The 17,896-nt window shown below is 43.8% G+C and overlaps 1 protein-coding gene across 3 annotated transcripts in view; it reads left to right on the plus strand.

The window, feature by feature from the left end:
• Positions 1 to 10,409, plus strand: part of ccdc92ba (coiled-coil domain containing 92Ba) — a 78,645-nt gene extending 68,236 nt beyond the window's left edge. For all 3 annotated transcript variants that reach the window (XM_059973430.1, XM_059973432.1, XM_059973431.1), the window contains one exon: positions 2,439 to 10,409. In XM_059973430.1, the coding sequence (XP_059829413.1) occupies positions 2,439 to 3,139 (701 nt within the window). In that variant the 3' untranslated portion in view covers positions 3,140 to 10,409. The remainder of the gene's footprint in view (positions 1 to 2,438) is intronic.
• The last annotated feature ends 7,487 nt before the right edge of the window (positions 10,410 to 17,896 follow it).

Here is a 17,896-nt window from a genome sequence, read left to right on the forward strand (position 1 = left end):
GATTAGTGCTGGGACTTCTGTTGTTTGTAATAATATATACAGTGGCATGCAAAGGTTTGGGCACCCCTGGTCAAATTTTATGTTACTGTGAATAGGTAAGAGTAAAAGATGACCTAATTTCCAAAAAGGCATAAAGTTAAAGATGACACATTTCTTTAATATTTTAAGCAAGATTACTTTTTTATTTCCATCTTTTACTGTTTCAAAATAACAAAAAAGGAAAAGGGCCCGAAGCAAAAGTTTGGGCACCCTGCATGGTCAGTACTTAGTAACACCCCCTTTGGCAACTATCACAGCTTGTAAACGCTTTCTGTAGCCAGCTAAGAGTCTTTCAATTCTTTGGGAGATTTTCACCCATTCTTCCTTGCAAAAGGCTTCTACTTCTGTGAGATTCTTGGGCCATCTTGCATGCACTGCTCTTTTGAGATCACTGCACAGATTTTCGATGATGTTTAGGTCAGGGGACTGTGAGGGCCATGGCAAAACCTTCAGCTTGCGCCTCTTAAGGTATTCCATTGTGGATTTTGAGGTGTGTTTAGGATCATTATCCTGTTGTAGAAGCCATCCTCTTTTCATCTTCAGCTTTTTTACAGACGGTGTGATGTTTACTTCCAGAATTTGTCAGTATTTAATTGAATTCATTCTTCCCTCTACCAGTGAAATGTTCCCCATGCACTGGCTGCAACACAGGCCCAAAGCATGATCAATCCACCCTCATGCTTAGCATTTGGAGAGATGTTCTTTTCATGAAATTGTGCACCCTTTTTTCTGCAAACATACCTTCGCTCATTGCGGCCAAAAAGTTCTATTTTAACTTCATCAGTCCACAGGACTTGTTTCCAAAATGCATCAGGCTTGTTTAGATGTTCCTTTGCAAACTTCTATCGCTGAATTTTGTGGTGAGGACGCAGGAAAGGTTTTCTTCTGATGACCCTTCCATGAAGGTCATATTTGTGCAGGTGTCTCTGCACAGTAGAACAGTGCACCACCGCTACAGAACCTGCTATATCTTCCTGAAGGTCTTTTGCAGTCAAACGAGGATTTTGATTTGCTTTTCTAGCAATCTTATGAGCAGTTCTCTCAGAAAGTTTTCTTGGTTTTCCAGACCACAACTTGACTGCCAGCATTCCCGTTAACTGCCATTTCTTAATTACATTATGAACTGAGGAAACGGCTACCTGAAACCACTTTGCTATCTTCTTACAGCCTTCTCCTGCTTTGTGGGCATCAGTTATTTTAACTTTCAGAGTGCTAGGCAGCTACTCAGAGGAGCCCATAGCTGCTGATTGTTGGGGCAAGGTTTGAGGAGTCAGGGTATTTATAAAACTTTGAAATTTGCATCACCTGGCCTTTCCTAACAATGACTGCAAACAAGCCATAGCCCTAACAAGCTAATTAAGGTCTGAGGCCTGAGAACTCAAATCTGTTGGGGTGTCCAAACTTTAGCATGGTGCTCCTTTCCTTTTTTTTCCCACTCTAAAATTGCACAAAACAAAAATAATACACTAACCTTGCTTAAAATGTTGAAAAAATGTTTCATCTTTAACTTCAAGACTTTTGGAGATCAGTTCATCTTCTACTCACTTAACAGAAATTTTGACCAGAGGTACCCAAACTTTTGCATGCTACTATAAATTACTTGCATGAGAATATGGGTGGTCTGATTAGTACATTTGCAGACAACATGGAAATTGGTGGAGCTCTAGTTAAGGAACAAGGTTGTCTTAGGACACAGTGGGACCTAGATCTGCTGGAAAGCTGGATGAAGCAGCAACAAATGAAACTGGTCTATTCAAGTACCAGGTGATGTAGTTTTGGGAAGCCAAATTCTGAAAGGGTATTTAAAGGAAATGCCAGGGGTTCTAGGAACACTGATGTACAGAGAGATTGGATAGGTATATGGTTAGGAAATTTTTGGACTGATATGGACCAAATGCAAAAAAATGGGACTAGGTTAGCCTCCATGGGCCAGTTGGGCCAAAGGGGCTGTTTCCTTGTCCTATGTCTGTATGAACAGAGAGAACCAGAGCGGAAGTCTATAACTCTGCAAGTGGACACAACTCCACAGCGAAAAAGTGTAATATACCAAATACTGAAAGACCTAGATAGAGTGGAGGTGGAAAGCGTGTTTACACTAGGAGAGTCTTGGGTCTGACGCCACACCCTCAGAATAAAGGGGCATCCCTTTAGAACTAAGATGAGGAGAAATTTCTTCCGGTAGTGAATCTGTAGAATTCATTGCCACAGAGGCTGTGGAGGCCAAGTCACTTTGTGTATTTAAGACCGAACCTGATAGCTGTTGGTTAGAGGGAAGGCAGGAAAATGGGATTGAAAAGTAAATCAGCCATGATTGAATGCTAAAACTGACTAGATGGGCTGCTCCTGTATCCTATGGTCATTTGCGCACTTGGTATTAACTTTCCCTTTCTTCCTTGCAGATGAGTGTGAGCCACGGCTGGACTGTGCACCCATCGAGGCCCAGCTCAGGGAGAAGGAGCTGCAGAATGCGGTGCTCAGGAGGGAGCTCCGCCGCAAGGAGGCCCTTATCTCGGCGCTGGAGGAGAGCATGCGGAGGAGGGAGAGGCTCTTCCTGGAGGAGCTGAAGAGGCGGAGCCACAGGATGGCCGTGCTGAACGTGGAGCTGCAGAAGCAGTCGGAGGCAGCGGCGCAGCTGTCCCTCCAGCTACAGAGCATGAGGCAGAGGCTGAGCGGCTCCAGGCAGGCAGACCGACCTTCGGGCAAGCCACCTGACGAGGCGATCCCCGCCTCTCCGGTTTACACCTCGGTCGCCCTGCGGAGGAGCCACAGACCCCAATGCAGAGCCACCGGCATCGGCTGCAGCGACAAAGCAGCAGGCAGGGACTCCACCCAGCCGAGGACCCTTTCCAGATGGGATCCCATGCCCGACCCTGCTCTCTTCCTCCAGGCCAAACGGAAGCATGCCCAGCGACAGGGGCAGCCGGCTGCGGAAAGCCAGCACTGCAGGCATGCCAGTGGCAGCGGACCTGGGACAGCACATGCCCACGGCAGAACTGTGACCCAGGGTGGCTTGACGTGCTCTGACCTCCTGGGGCCACCGGCTGAGACAGAGATCCCGCTCACCGACGAGGAAAGCAATGGCGAAGACGTGCAGAAGTGACGGGACTGCGGGTGCCCACCCTCTGCAAAAGGGGGTGAGGGAGAGGGGGTCCTCCCCAAGGTCGACAGCATTGACATGGCGCCTCGTTTCAGAGACGCCCCCAGCCCATTTGGGTGAAGTTTCAGGAAACCTCACATCTTCGGCCGACAGTGGTGGAGTGAATGTTCGTCACCCTCGCAGTCTGGTTTTTGTTTTACATAAAACAGTCTATTAATCTCAGACCTAGCTATCTTGGGTCAAACAATAGGAGAGAAGAGCAGCCTCTCAAACAGAAACCTGACAAGTACTGCAGAGCCTCCTGTTAAAAGACAGGAAACTGAATCACCATGATTTATTAAACCAAATCAGCAGGTGACTCCACTTTGTAATAAATATTTGAAATATCAAATTATCAAAAAGTTGATTTAAAATCATATCTGCGTTACAAAAAGCTCTAAATACATGCACTCCTCGATGTTGTGCTGCAGATAGAATTATGTTGGAAATCGCGGACACACTTGAAAAACTGCAAATCAGTTAAAGAAAACAATTATGTGGAGCTTACAGAGACGAGCAACAAAACGCACCAAATGCACAATCTCTCCACTGTTGAACTGAGCTGCAGAAGGACTCACCTGGTGTTTTAGTTAACACCAGCTAGGCTTTAAAAAAGCCTTAAAAGGGAACAACATGAACAGCTTTGCTGGAAGAACAACGTTGGCATCCTTCCAAATTAGTGCAACTGATTTCCCACAAGTAGGGGTGTAGGAGATCCTTTAGTCAGATAAATTTGCATCTATTCTCTGCAATTATCTATCTGAGGTCAAACCTCAGATATTACAGATAGCTTCGCGCGCTAGACAATCTTAACATACATCCCTCTCTGTTTCTGATCTTGGCCCTGCAGTTATTTTCTAGTCATGAACAGATTATAATCCACTCCCTGATCCATAAATGTTATGACCTTAAAAAGACGTAGGTTAATTCGCAATGCACTTTACCAACTTGTCATTCACACATAAGCATCACAAGATCCACTATACAATATAATGGGTTAATCTTCCGTCAAAATCAAACTTTACTTTTGGAAAGCTAATAAAATTTAAACCAATCAGAAACTACTTCACTGATAACTATTCATCCTAATTGGTTTATTTTTCAGGAGTTGAACCCCATTATCAGCATCAGTACAACTTTAGAATGTCTTCTAGCCCCATAAGGCTAGCAATGAAGATGGCAGGGAATCCATTGGTTTTTATGTGTTTGTTATTGACGGATTCACGGAGAGCCCAGTAAATGTTCTGATTGCTGTTTTAATGTCTAACCACGAAAACCTGATGTTAACTTATTGCCCATTTATGCCGCTGGCAGCCATTTACGGCAATAATGAAGGTCCTCTATCTCTGTCTGTCCATATTTGTATACAGATATTGAAGGATTCTTCATTGTTGTTCCCATAACAATTGTTTTTTGATGAGTTAGAGTGGTTAGCCTTAAGCTGAACCCCTGAACCTGGAGGACCGGTGGACCACTCTTAGTCTGGCCTCTACCCTTTGACCTGTTTGTCATGGGTGACCCTCCCAAGAACCAAAGCACAAGGCCCTGACTCCAGCCAACATAGCACTCTGGGTCATTGAAGCATGCAAGCCTCCAAACCCTGTGACAAGTTTGGAGGCTTGATGTTAAGGGGGGTATACTAATGATCTGACTTCACCAGAAATACCCATAATCTTAAAACAAAGGGTTGAAGAAGAAATCTCAGTTCAGCAAAGGGTTAACACATCTAATAAGTCATCTGCCCACTGGTCTTCACTGGAATTGGCCAGTGTCCTTCATATCAATTATGAATACAGGCTCAATGATAAGCTCTTTCAGCATTAACAAGGTATATATCTAGAAGTTCTTGCCCACAGTTTTGTTGACTGTGGTACCAAAATTTGTAAATGCTGGCTTTGATACTGTAGTTACTGCACTGTAATTGAATTTCTATACTTTCTTCATATGAAAACATCTATTGCAGCTATATTTAGCAATTTTATCTCTACAGAAAGATTAAAAAGGATAAAGCAAAATACCACCTTCAAAAGGTGTGCCCCAATAGGAGTATATGCTCCGAGTCAGATGCCCAAAAATCTTTCATGTGGTCTTATTGGTCATTTTATTCCCCCTACTGGGTAGTGGGGTGGAGATACGTCTCTATAGAAGGAGGTGTAAGGTTAGTCCCTCCGTTAGTCTGCAGGTCATCCTTGGGCAAGGTGTAGCACCTGCTTCATCCCCGATCAGGGTCACGCAAAGCCACGGCAGCAGGTGGTGATGGTTGTATGAGCACCTGGTGTTTATCTCAAGTCCTGGTTATGTGACCAGTGAGGCCAGGCAGACTATCTCTGAGGAGTATTGATAATGGCTGGGATCACCCGTCATGTAAAGACATTGTCCAGAAGAAGGCAGTGGCAAACCACTTACGTAGAGAGCAACCATGGCTGTGGACAACACATAAAGATGACTGCCAAGTTATAGGGGTAATTGCAGAACAAATAGAACAAAAGGAATATTAATTCAAAAGGAAAATGTGTTAATTAACAGATTCTACAAATGCTGGAACTCTTGAGCAATACCCACATAATGCTGGAGGAACCCAGCAAGTCAGGCAGTATCTGAGAAGAATAAACAGTTGATGTTTGATGTCCTTTGCCAAGTGTTTCAGGATGTACCTGTTGGAAAAGTTAACTATAGTTGGAGAATATATGTCAAACAACTCCAAGTACATAGCCTGAGGGAGTAATTCAGATAATTATTACATTTATTTGGTTGACTAGAAATTTGGATTGAGAGGGCCGCCTTTTGGTAATAAGATGGAATATCTGATCTTCTCTGTGATAAACTGAACGGATTTCAGCAATCATATGTCAATCTCAGAGCTGCACTATTCCAAATGTTGTTCATGTCTCATGAAATCATGAAGTGGGAATTTTCTAGCTGCATGGTTGGAGCAAATTTGATGGGCCAAATGGCCTAATTCTGCTCCCATTTCTTATGGTTTGTGGACCAAAGGGGGTGTCTTGCCTTAGGATTTCCCAATTAGCCATTTATGAGTGGGTTGTACCTGGACATGGTTGAAAGGGGTAGAGGTTTGCGCTCTTGCATATCTGCCTCCCTCTCTCACACATACCAGCTCATCAACTCTCCAGGCACCAGCTGACATCCACCATCATCCCCAAGTGGTTATACTTTCCTGAAGCTTTCCAGATAGTGGGTTTTGACTAAAATGGCCAACCTTAGATCCTCCAGTATCCACAAACTTGACAATCAGTGTGGATTATGGCCATAGAATCATAAGATATAGGAACAGAATTAGGCCATTTGGCACATCAGGTCTGCTCCAACATTTCATCATGGCTGATCCATTTTCCCTCTCAATCCCATTCTGCTGCTTTCTGCCTGTAATCTTTCACCCTGCCCCCGACTAATCAAAAACCTATGAAGCTCTACCTTAATTACACTTAATGACCTGGTCTCCACAGCCACCTGTGGCAATGAATTCCACACCACCCTCTGGTAAAGAAATTCCTCATCGTCTCCATTGTCCATTAAGGAATGCAAACCTCCTAACCCGATGAAGAAGCAGTTCAGTGAAGTGTTCTGCTCTAGATCACAAGGCTGTGGGTTCTAGTCTCTCTCCAGAGAACTGAGCACAAAGATCAGGGCTGGTTCTCCCTCAGTGCTGAAAAAAACCTGCACTCCATATGAAATAAGAATATAAAGATAATGATGTAGTGAGGTGTTATACAGCATAGGTCAGGCCACATTCTGAGTATTGTGAGCAGTTTTGGATCTCATATCTAAGAACGAATTGGAGAGGATCCAAGCGGAGGTTCATGAGAATGATCCCAGGAATTAAACTGTTAATCTACGAGGAACATTTGTTTGATGGCTCTGCACCTGGAGTTTACAAGAATGAGGGGTGACTCATTGAAAAATAACAAATATTGAAAGGCCTAGACAGAGTGGACGTGGAGAGGATGCTTCCATTAGTGGGAGAGTACAGGACCAAAAAGTGGAGCCTTAGAATAGGATGTTCCCTTTAGAACAGATAGAAGAATTTATTTACCCAGAGGGTGGTGAAACTGTGGAATTCATAGCCACAGCCAGCTGTGGAGGTCAAGCCATTGGCTATATTTAAAGCAGAGGAGGATAAGTTACTAATTAGTAAGGGTGTTAATGAATATGCGGGAAGGCAAGAGAGTAGGGTTGAGAGGGATAACATGATTAAATCAGACTCGATGGACCAAATGGCCTAATTCTTCTCCTATGTCTTATGCTCTTATTAAACCAAAGCCCTAATCTTCTTTCTGGTAGAGCTATACGATCCCAAAGCTCTGGTTCATTATTGTGCCCTGGACATATGGCACTCAGCCAGTGTAAACAACAAATTAAAACCTCCATAGATTCATCACCCTCTGGCTAAAGAAATTCCTCCTCCTATCTGTTCAAAAGGGACATCCTATCTTGAGGGTGTGTCCTTTGGTCCTAGACTCTCCCTCTATAGAAAACACTTAAAAACTGGTTGCTAGGAATCTAACAGAAAAACAAAATGCTGAAAATACTCAGCTGAACTAAAGCTCACATTTAAGGTCAAAGGCTTGCTGAGAGCTTTCATCATTTGCTGTTTTTGGTTCCAAAGAAAAACTACAAAGTCCTGATGAAGGGTGTCAGCCCAAATCATCAACTGTTTCTTCTCATTCATAGATGCTGCCTGACCCGCTGAGTTCCTCCAGCACATTGCGTGTATTACGCTAGATTACCAGCATTTGCAGTACCTCTTCTGTCTAAGGTTACAAAGACAATTTCTACTAATTGTAAACTGGTGGCCACGTTGAGAGGCTCTGAGACTCTTTAGGGGCAGGGAGTGTGTGTGTAAATGCAAACCTTTCTCGTCAGTCTAAGAACACCAAGCCTATAGTCAACACCTTCGTACCTTGTTGACTAAGGTAATGACCTGGTTCTGCACTGTCCTTGGCCCATGCAGATTGGTAAAGCTTTGGGCAATGCAGTGGGTTCACTGCTCTGATGCAGGTTGACGGAGACCTCGTGTGAGATGTCAAAGGAGGCACTCAGACCTACTTGCTGCTGAGCAAGCAAATCGCAAGCATGTCGCTCACCGTCAGGTTTAATCCTGATGGCCTCTTGCTTTGAAATGTAGAATTAGCTCTCCTCCTACACTGCAAAGCATTGTAACATAATATGAACAGTAGCAAGCCCTAGACACTGTTGCAAACTTCACCCTTCTTACATAACTGCAAGGATGTCCTTTTACAGCAGAGAATGAGAAGAGTGGTGAATCTGTGGAACTGCCACAGATGATTGATGCCAAGTCATCAGTACATTTAAAGCAGAGGCTGAAGATTCTTGATTATCAAGGGCATCATAGGATATGGTTGAACAGACAAGAAAAAAGGTTGAGATAAATCAGTCATGATGGAATGGTGGAACAGATTGGATGGGCCAAATGGCCTAATTCAGCTATGTCTTATTGTCTCAAATAGGAGCAGCAGCAAGCCATCTAGTCTATTGAGTTTGCTCTGCCATTCAATAAGATCATGGCTGATCTGGCTGTGGAATCAGCTCCAATTACCTGTCTTCTCGTTACCCCTGCAGAAAATTTATTGCTCTAAGCCATGAGTAAGCTCCATTGAGCATTCACTGCTCCTTGAGTTAGATTACAAATATTCTCAACTCTCTGAATAAAAAGCACTTTGTTGTATTCTAACTGGCATGCCCCTGATTTTCAGATTCCAGTTAGAAGAAACTCTGCAGAGTACTCCAAGAATTATGTATATCAGTAATAGCTCCTCTCAGCTGCAGAGACCAGTGGCCTCAACATTGTGAATACATTGCCAGTCAACTAAAGACAAATCTGACTCAATCTGCTAGCTGTCTTGTAGAATCAAACATAATCAACAGCCTCATGATTGAGCCCCTGGTAAAAATGCAATTTCCAAGAATAGAATCTAATTCAAATTCTAACAGTGCCCATTTTCAAAACTCTAAACAGTAAATGGAGAATAAAAAATTCCTGGAAATGAAAAGATAGTATCTTAATCAGATTTGAGGGTCAAACCTACTGATGAGCCAGAAATCAAATACTGTAGGTCACCCAAACACAGCATATATTACTGGTTTGAACTCCAGTTTCTGGTATTTGAAATTTGCGTACTTTTTTAAAAAAATCATCAGAAGAAAAACCAGCTTTGTGATTTTGTTATATGGTTTATCAATGTTCTCTGAAGCAGAAACAGTGATAGCAATCTGTTACTCTGCATGGGAGTCCTGTGACCTAGGAGGCTTTTTTTTAACATGAAAGGAGTTTTTTTGCTGAATAATCAGTTAATTTCAGTGTGATTTACATTAAATAAGTGGGACAGAGATGACTTTCTCTTTCATTATGCACTCTTGATGTCAGATTCTTCTTGCAAGAAAATGGGAAACAAAATTAGACACAAGTGAAACAAAGTGAGGGCCACATGGATTCTATGCCTGCACTGTTATTTAATATGCTGATTTTCTGTCTATGAACCACAGAAAATATCCCTTGGACCCCAAAAGTATTTAAAAGTGTTTCACAGTTGACCATTGATACAGTTTCTGAGCATCTACAGAGACTGCCAAAGATTTCCAGCTGGAAATTCTAACTGGAAATCTTTCCACTGATCTCAGTCCAAGATGCACAGCCTCCTTATCCTGAGACCCTGGTTCTACACTCTCTGGCTGTTATCTTCTCAATTCCCTCATCAATACCTCTCAATCTTTTATGTTGCAATGGAACCATTCCTATTATCTAAACCAGTCAAATAAGGTTAAGGCCTCTTTAAACCTTGCTCCAGGAACATTCAAATCTTTCTGTATTTCCATTTACAGTGGTTTCTAGATAATTGGGACACATCGGGACCAGTACATTTTGGACCAATTAAGTGGGTGCCCCAATTAACTAAAGTTTCATGGGAATAGTTAAAAAGATATAAGAAGAAGACAACTACCATTTAACTGATGGTTGTCCACCATATCCAACAACGACAGAAAACTTGTGCGGTAGTGTTTGTAAAGAAGAAAAGCCGTTGCTCTGGGGCAGTTCCACTCTTGACATTGGATTTCTATGTCTAATGGGATGAGTAGACATCGCAACAGGAGACTTCCTTGGTTGCAGTGGATGATCAAGGCCTCATTATGGCCTTTGCTCTCTCCAGAGCAATGTAGATCCGCCTTTCTGGGCATTGGATCTCACTGATAGTTGGTGAGGAATAAGCAATTCAGAACAGTTTTGCTCAGTGTGGTTTCCAGCATTGAGGCTTGGATAGGCCAGAAATGGCTGGAAGTAAAAAGGAAACTATTTTGCTACCTCTCATCCACCCAAGTCCATCAAAACTGACTTTGCATGCTAGGACGGGCATTTTCTTATCTCACAGGGGTATGAGATCCACCAGCTGCCCTCAACTGGTTTAGCCTGCCTGTCAAAGCAGTGCACCAGGGTGTGGCTGTTGTCACATGCAAGGAGCCACAGGGACCAAAAGTAACATTCAAGATGTTTGTCAACACCTTCAAATTCTTCATAGTTCCTAGCTCGTTAAAGTAGCGAAATAGTTTCCTTTTCACTTCCAGCCATTTCTGGCCTATCCAAGCCTGAATGCTGGAAACCACGCTGAGCAAAACTGTTCTGAATTACTTATTCCTCACCAACTATCAGTGACAGAAGTCATTGCTTTTGGAACACAAGCACACACAACTGATGCTACTTACAACGGTTGGCTCTAAGCACAGTATAGTGTCTAACGGCCACACAAGCACACACAACTGACACTCATTAGAACCTGTTCGGCATCAGTCTCCTGCTCCAATTCCTGTTCCAAATAAACAAAGGGAATCCCAGCTATTTTCTCGACTTGTTTTTGTTCTTTAAGAGTGGTCCCAAATAAGCAGCTGTCCCAATTAACCGGAATCTACTGTACTTCCTTCCCCACCACAGAGACTAAAGCAGCCTCCAGCTGCAGCATCAATGCCATGCAAAACCACAACCAAATTGTCTCTGCTCTACCTCTCCTGCAACAAGCTAAACTTCGCTATCCTGCAAATACTGCTGTGCATTTCTAGCATTCACTGTTTCCAGCTGGTTGAGGCCAACCAGATCAACATGTCCACACCGACCCAATAGTGTGGCAGTTCTCTCCTTGTGGCAAGGGTGGTTTATGTTGCACTCTTGCATCGTGTGCTTTGGCCTGCAATTCCCTGCTTATCTAGCAAATGGCATTGCCCGTTGATAAACAACAGAACAAGAAATTTTTAAATAAAGAAAAATTGAGAATGAAAGTAGTTTTTTTTTATTGATTGTCAGCTGTATCATTACTCAATGATCTTCTTGTTGTTCATTTTCACATCTGCGGCACATCAGGCAGCTTCTTTGCCATTTCCGTATCAAGTTGCGAGCTTGATACTCAACCCAGCATGGATGGACGGATGGCTGAAAAGCACACAAGGACCAGCCGGATTTGAACTCAGGGCCATTCACCTCTAAGTGTGGTACTGCTACCACTACACCACCAACCGGCAGTCTGATCTCCTGTGTACCAATTGGATAGGCCAAGATAATCTTGATTCAAGAAATCATTGAGGGTGGGTGTTGAATGATTCTTTCCTCTGGGCAACGAGGCAAGATCGTTCCAACTATAGCACTCAAACTTCCTCCACTAATTACAAAACAGAGCCTGTACTTAAGACCACAAGACACAGGAATAGAATTAGGCCCATGCTGCCTCCACTATTTGATCATGGCAGTTTTTACTTCTCAACCCCATTTTCCTGCCTTCTCCCTATAACCTTTGCCACTTTACTAATCAAGAACCTATCAACCTCCTCCTTAAATATATCTTATGACTTTGCCTCCACAGTCATCTATGACAATGAATTCCACAGATTTACCACTCTCTGGATAAAGAAGTTCCTCCTCATCTGTTCTAATGGGACATCCTCCTATTCTGAGGTAGTACCCACTGGTTCTTAGACTCACACTATCGGAAACATCTTCTCCACATCCACTCTATCCGGGCCTTTCAATATTCAGTAGGTTTCAATGAGGTCACCCCTCAGTCTTCTAAACTCCAGCGAGCACAGACCCAAAACCATCAAATGCTTATGTTGATCCTTTCATTCCTGGGATCATTCTTGTAAACCTCCTCAGGACCCTCTCCAATGCCAACACATCCTTTCTTAGACATGGGGTCTAAAACTGCTCATAATACTCCACATTTTAAAGCCTCAGTATCACTTCTGTTTAGACCTCTCCAAATGAATGCTATCATTGTATTTGTTTCCCTTACTACCGACTCAACCGTTAAGGAATTATACACTTGGACTCCTTTGTACGTCAGATTTGAATTTGTTCCCCGTTTAGAAAATTGTCTACGCCTTTATTCCTTCTACCAAAGTACATTTCCCAACACTGTATTCCTTCTGCCTCTTCTTTGACCATTCTCCCAATCTTCAAATCTTTCTGCAGATTTCCTACTCCCTCAACAGTACTTGCCCCTCCACCTATCTATATCACCCACAAACTTAGTCACAAAGCCAGCGATTCCATCATCCAGATCAGGGGTCACCAACCTTTTTGACAACGCGGGCCGGTTTAATATTGATAATATTCTTGCGGACCGGCCGAGGGGCGGTGTGGGTGTTAATGTCGACCGGAATATAGGTGATAAGTCAACTACAAGTCACTTATAAGTGGTTAATACACTCAATTTCGTTTCTAAAAGGATTTATGTAACGAATTTAATATTAAACACCCAGCACATATTAACCTTGCATGAACATAGTGATAGGTCAATTATAACTCACTTATAAGTCAATAGCATCATAACATTCAAGTGACGTCTGGATTTTAAACACACAGCGCGTATTTTTCTCGTATAAACATATAAAACCTTTGCACCAGTGAGAGGATAAGGTAAGGACCGGAGCCGCGGGCGGTCGCAGTCCGGAGAGACCGACCAAGCGACAGAAGTGCGACAGGACGCGTGCCCGCCCCCCTTCTGGGATCCATCGGCTGACAAAAGTTTGTTTTAGTAGATGGCAGCGAGGTAGCTGCTCTGCTACTTACGAAACGCTGAGCCCGAATTAGGTCGTCTGCGAATATTTTAGCACCGGGTTCCCCACGAACATTTGGTGTGGTCAACAGGTTCAGAGGTGGCGCCCATCCGTCCGCGCCCCGGGCCGGAGGCAACGGCGCTTCCCGCCGGCCGCGCGAGGTGGCGCCCATCCGTCCGCGCTCCGGGCCGGAGGCAACGGCGCTTCCCGCCGGCCGCGCGAGGTGGCGCCCATCCGTCCGCGCCCCGGGCCGGAGGCAACGGCGCTTCCCGCCGGCCGCGCGAGGTGGCGCCCATCCGTCCGCGCCCCGGGCCGGAGGCAACGGCGCTTCCCGCCGGCCGCGCGAGGTGGCGCCCATCCGTCCGCGCCCCGGGCCGGAGGCAACGGCGCTTCCCGCCGGCCGCGCGAGGTGGCGCCCATCCGTCCGCGCTCCGGGCCGCGCGAGGCCGACCAGTGATCCCTGGCGCGAGGGGGTCCTCGCGTGCGTTCAAGTTCAACAGTCATGAGGAAAGGTGCAGCTGACTAACATCGTTTCATTTCGCCAAATCATTATCGTCTCCTCGCGGCCCGGTGTGCTCCAGATCATTAACATAAAAGTGAAAAGCAGCGTACCCAACACCGAGCCCTGCGGACCACCAGTGGTCCCCGGCAGCCAACCAGAGAGAAAAGGCCCCCTTGTATTCCCTAGTCTGCTTTCTGTCAATCAATTTTCTATCCATGCTACCATCTTTCCTGTAATACCAGTCTCCCATACTGTTTAGCATCCTTACGTGTGGCACTTTGCCAAGGTTAATATTACTCTGCTTCCAATTGTCCCAAAGCCTGTAACTGAACGTTTAAGGCCTCAGAATTCAAGAAGTCTCTACCCCAAATCCTTCTGGCAGCACTGTAGCATTAGAGCTGTTGGTACAACACATTACAGTGTCCTCCAGTTCTTGCCCCTGTCTGTAAGGAGTTTACGCATTCTCTCCATGACTGCATCATTTTCTTCCAGGCACTCTGGTTTCCTCCTACATTCCAAAGATGTGCAGGTTAGGGTTAGCAAGTTGTGGGCACGCTATGTTAGTGCCACAAATATGATGACATTTTGGGCTGTGCAGGACAATCCTCACTCATTTGATGCAATCAACACCGTTTCACTGCATGGCTTGATGTGCATGTGACAGATAAAGATTTCTTTGTTTTTAAATCTTATCCCGAGGACCTGTACCTCCAGTGTTTGATATTTCAGGTTTATGAAACAGACCATTCACGCACAAAGTCACCCCTTTAAAAGTGGCTTCAATAGAATCATTCAATACAGTGAAAAGGACTGAATCAGTGCATTAAACCTGTGCCTTACAATAACTAGTACAACCTCAGATATTGAAAGGACAACTAAATAGATCTGAAGATATCCAAATTCTGTCCACTTGTGTCAAAAGAATCCTCCTCTTGCATTTGAACCCTTTGAAGATCAGCTTGTTATGTGTCTCATTTCATGAGCAGCACATCCAACTACGTTTGGGTCTCCTAAGGCTAGGTCAGTGGATGTTGTAAGCATAGACCTTAGAAGAACTTTTAGGTTCCTCATGAAAGGCTGATCCAAAAGATTCAAGCATAGGGGATCCTGGGAGACCAGATAGAGAGAAAAAAAAACACTTGGCTGTAGGAGAGTATAGTGGTTATTCTGACAGGAGGTCTATGACCATGGGTGTTCTGCAAGCATATAGGTGAATTGATTAACAAAATTGCAGACAAAAAAAGAAATCAGTTCTGTATAGTAAACATGGTTGCCAAAGGATTCAACAGGCTTTAAATAAATTGAAAATGTGGGCAGAGAAGTGGCAGATGGAGTTTAATGTTGACAGATCATAAAAAAATGTGCAAATGGCTAGGAATCAGGAACAGGACTCTTCTCCCTGCACTAGGCACTGTTTAATCAAGGAACATGGAAGCTAAATAATCAACTCCCCCAGTGCTCAAGGGGCAGCAAATTAAAAGGGGACATGGAAGTGGGGAGAAAATACAGCTAGAAAGCATGTGTTTTCTACCCCTAAAAAGAGAAAGCTCAAGTATTAAAAGCAGGGCCAGTGACAAAAATTCTTGCATAACTGAATAGTTTAGGTGAAGGCATAGGATCCTGGTGCAGTCTTAGACTAAATGCTGGATTCACATGCCTTCTCACCCAACAGATGTTACAAGTGGGAGTTTAGACTTCCTAAACAAGAAAGATTCTGCAGATGCTGGAAATCCAGAACATTGAGGAACTCAGCACACTAGGCAGCATCTATGGGGGTGGAGAAGTGCCATTTATTTCTCTCCACAAATGCTGCCTGGCCTTAATTCCTTCCAACATTTTGTTAGACTAATGTTATTGGTCTAACCTTCTAAGTGTTCATGCAGATGAGGTTAAATTAATGTGACCAGGGCAACATATTAACCAAGTAACCTTTTGCTGAGAAATGCTAAGTGGCAGGTGGAAAAATTCCACTTTGTTTCTCTCATCCAGTGTTGCAGGGTCTGGATTCAATGTGATGTGGCACCATCTTGTGGCAGTAAGTGTGATTGCAGTGAATGAACCAGAGTCAGTAGATTGTCCAGTCAGACAGAGCACAGGAACAGGCCCATCAATTCCATCACCATTCTCAACTACATCATTTCTATTGCTCAGCTCCTCTAGGAGCAATCCATAAATAACCAAGTCTATCAACCCACATCTGTATCTGTGCTCACTGGAGTTTAGAAAAATGGTGGGAGGGGAAATAATCTCATTGAAAGGCCTAGATAGAGCAGATGGGGAAAGGATATTTCCTATAGCAGGACTCACCCAAGACCAGAGGGCACATCCTCAGAGCACAAGGACATCTCTTTAGAGCAGACAAGAATTTCTTGCCACAGATGGCTGTGGAGGCCAAGTTATGAGTATATTTAAAGCAGAGGTTGGCAGGTTCTTAATTAATAAGGGCATCAAATGTTTGAGAATGATGTTGAGAGGGACAAAAAGTCAGCCACAGCCCCTAAAAGGCTGATGGGCCTGATTATGCTCTAGTTATGGTTTTGTGTCTGAGGAGCCTGAACAGATGGCAGAATCTTGGAAGTCACAGGCAAAGCACGCAAACAGGATTAGAGATCAGGACTGGACAATGATGGTATGTGGCAGTGGTACTACTCCAAGTGTGTGTGGTTACATCACCTTGTAATGAGCTTGAAGTTGCCTGATCAAGTGGGTGGGTAACTTAGCAACCACTGGCACAAGACACAAGAGCCAAAGCACCTATTCAATTGCAATGCCCAGGTGTACAAGTCAGACCTAGCTGGTAGACTCTAAAGTATTTTGTATAACAGTAATTACATTTCATGGCTACTTGATTAAGGAGAGAATGTACATAATCAAGTGGACACTGAGTGCACATTAACGGTTTGCTCCTGCACTCCACCTGTAATGAGTGGTTACCTGAGTTACTGTTACCGTCCTGTCAGCTTGAAGCTGTCCAGCCATTCTCCCATCACTTCCCTCATTAACAAAGTGTTTTTGCCCACAGAGCTGCCAGTCACTGGATGTTTTCTGCACCATACTGCAAACTTTAGAGACTGTTCTGTATGAAAATCCCAGGAGGTTAACAATTTGAGATATTCACACCACCCCATCTTGACCCAACAGTCAAAGTCACTTAGATCACATTTCTTCCCCATTCTGATGTTGAGTGGAACAACTGAACCTCTTGACAATGTTCACATGCTTTTGTGCATTGAGTTGCTGCCAGATGACTGGTTGATTAGATATCTGCATTAACAAGTAGGCATACCTAATAAGGTGGCCACTGAGTGGATTACTAGTTAAATACAATCAGAGGAATTCTGCATTAAAACAGCTTTGAAAAAGTACCGACACTCCAATTAATCCTACTGTAATTGAGAAAGCTAGCTGGCACACGAGCAGCTGCAGTTCATCTTTCTGCCACTTGTCTCAAGCTTCTATCAATACAAGTTAGTGGAAAGTCAGCACGGCACATTTCAAAACAGTGCTTAATAAGACAGAGTGGAAAACTTGCCCTTTTGTAACAAATTCACCCCCACACCCCCACAAAGATTTAAATACCAAGCCAAACATCAAGAATTGAGTCATGAATTTATTTGTTTTTGTATCACAGTAAACACAAATCCAAAACACCATAAGTATACCTCTTAGATAACAATATAAAATGTACAAGTCCCAGTGGATATTACCTTGCAGCTACAGAACAAGTTAGCACTGGCAAAGCCAGTCAAGGCAGTGTCCCATCCATTGTGAAGAAAGCAACATCATATTTAGGAACTGAAGAGGCTCGACTTGCATATTAGAACACAAGCTGCAATTAAATTACGACTTGTGGAGCTGTTTACAATTCCAACACACAGCAAGTCCAGTTATCAAGGACAGTACAAGGAATGTCACAGCTGCTGCAAGGAGGATGTTGTCATTTACAGTCTCTGCAAAGAAAATTAGAGGTTTCAGTATCTAACCCAAACTTAAATTGCCTTTATCTATCCTTGAGGAATTGTGAATGTCATATCTTCAGAAATAATTCAATTGAATGAGTTCTGCATCAGCTTACCATGTGGCTCCATTTCAGGTGACCAGTGATGTACATGTGGCCATGTTGCAGACCATTACAAAATACAACT

The sequence above is a fragment of the Hypanus sabinus genome, chromosome 6 (genome assembly GCF_030144855.1).
Source record: "Hypanus sabinus isolate sHypSab1 chromosome 6, sHypSab1.hap1, whole genome shotgun sequence".
Classification (NCBI taxonomy): domain Eukaryota; kingdom Metazoa; phylum Chordata; class Chondrichthyes; order Myliobatiformes; family Dasyatidae; genus Hypanus; species Hypanus sabinus.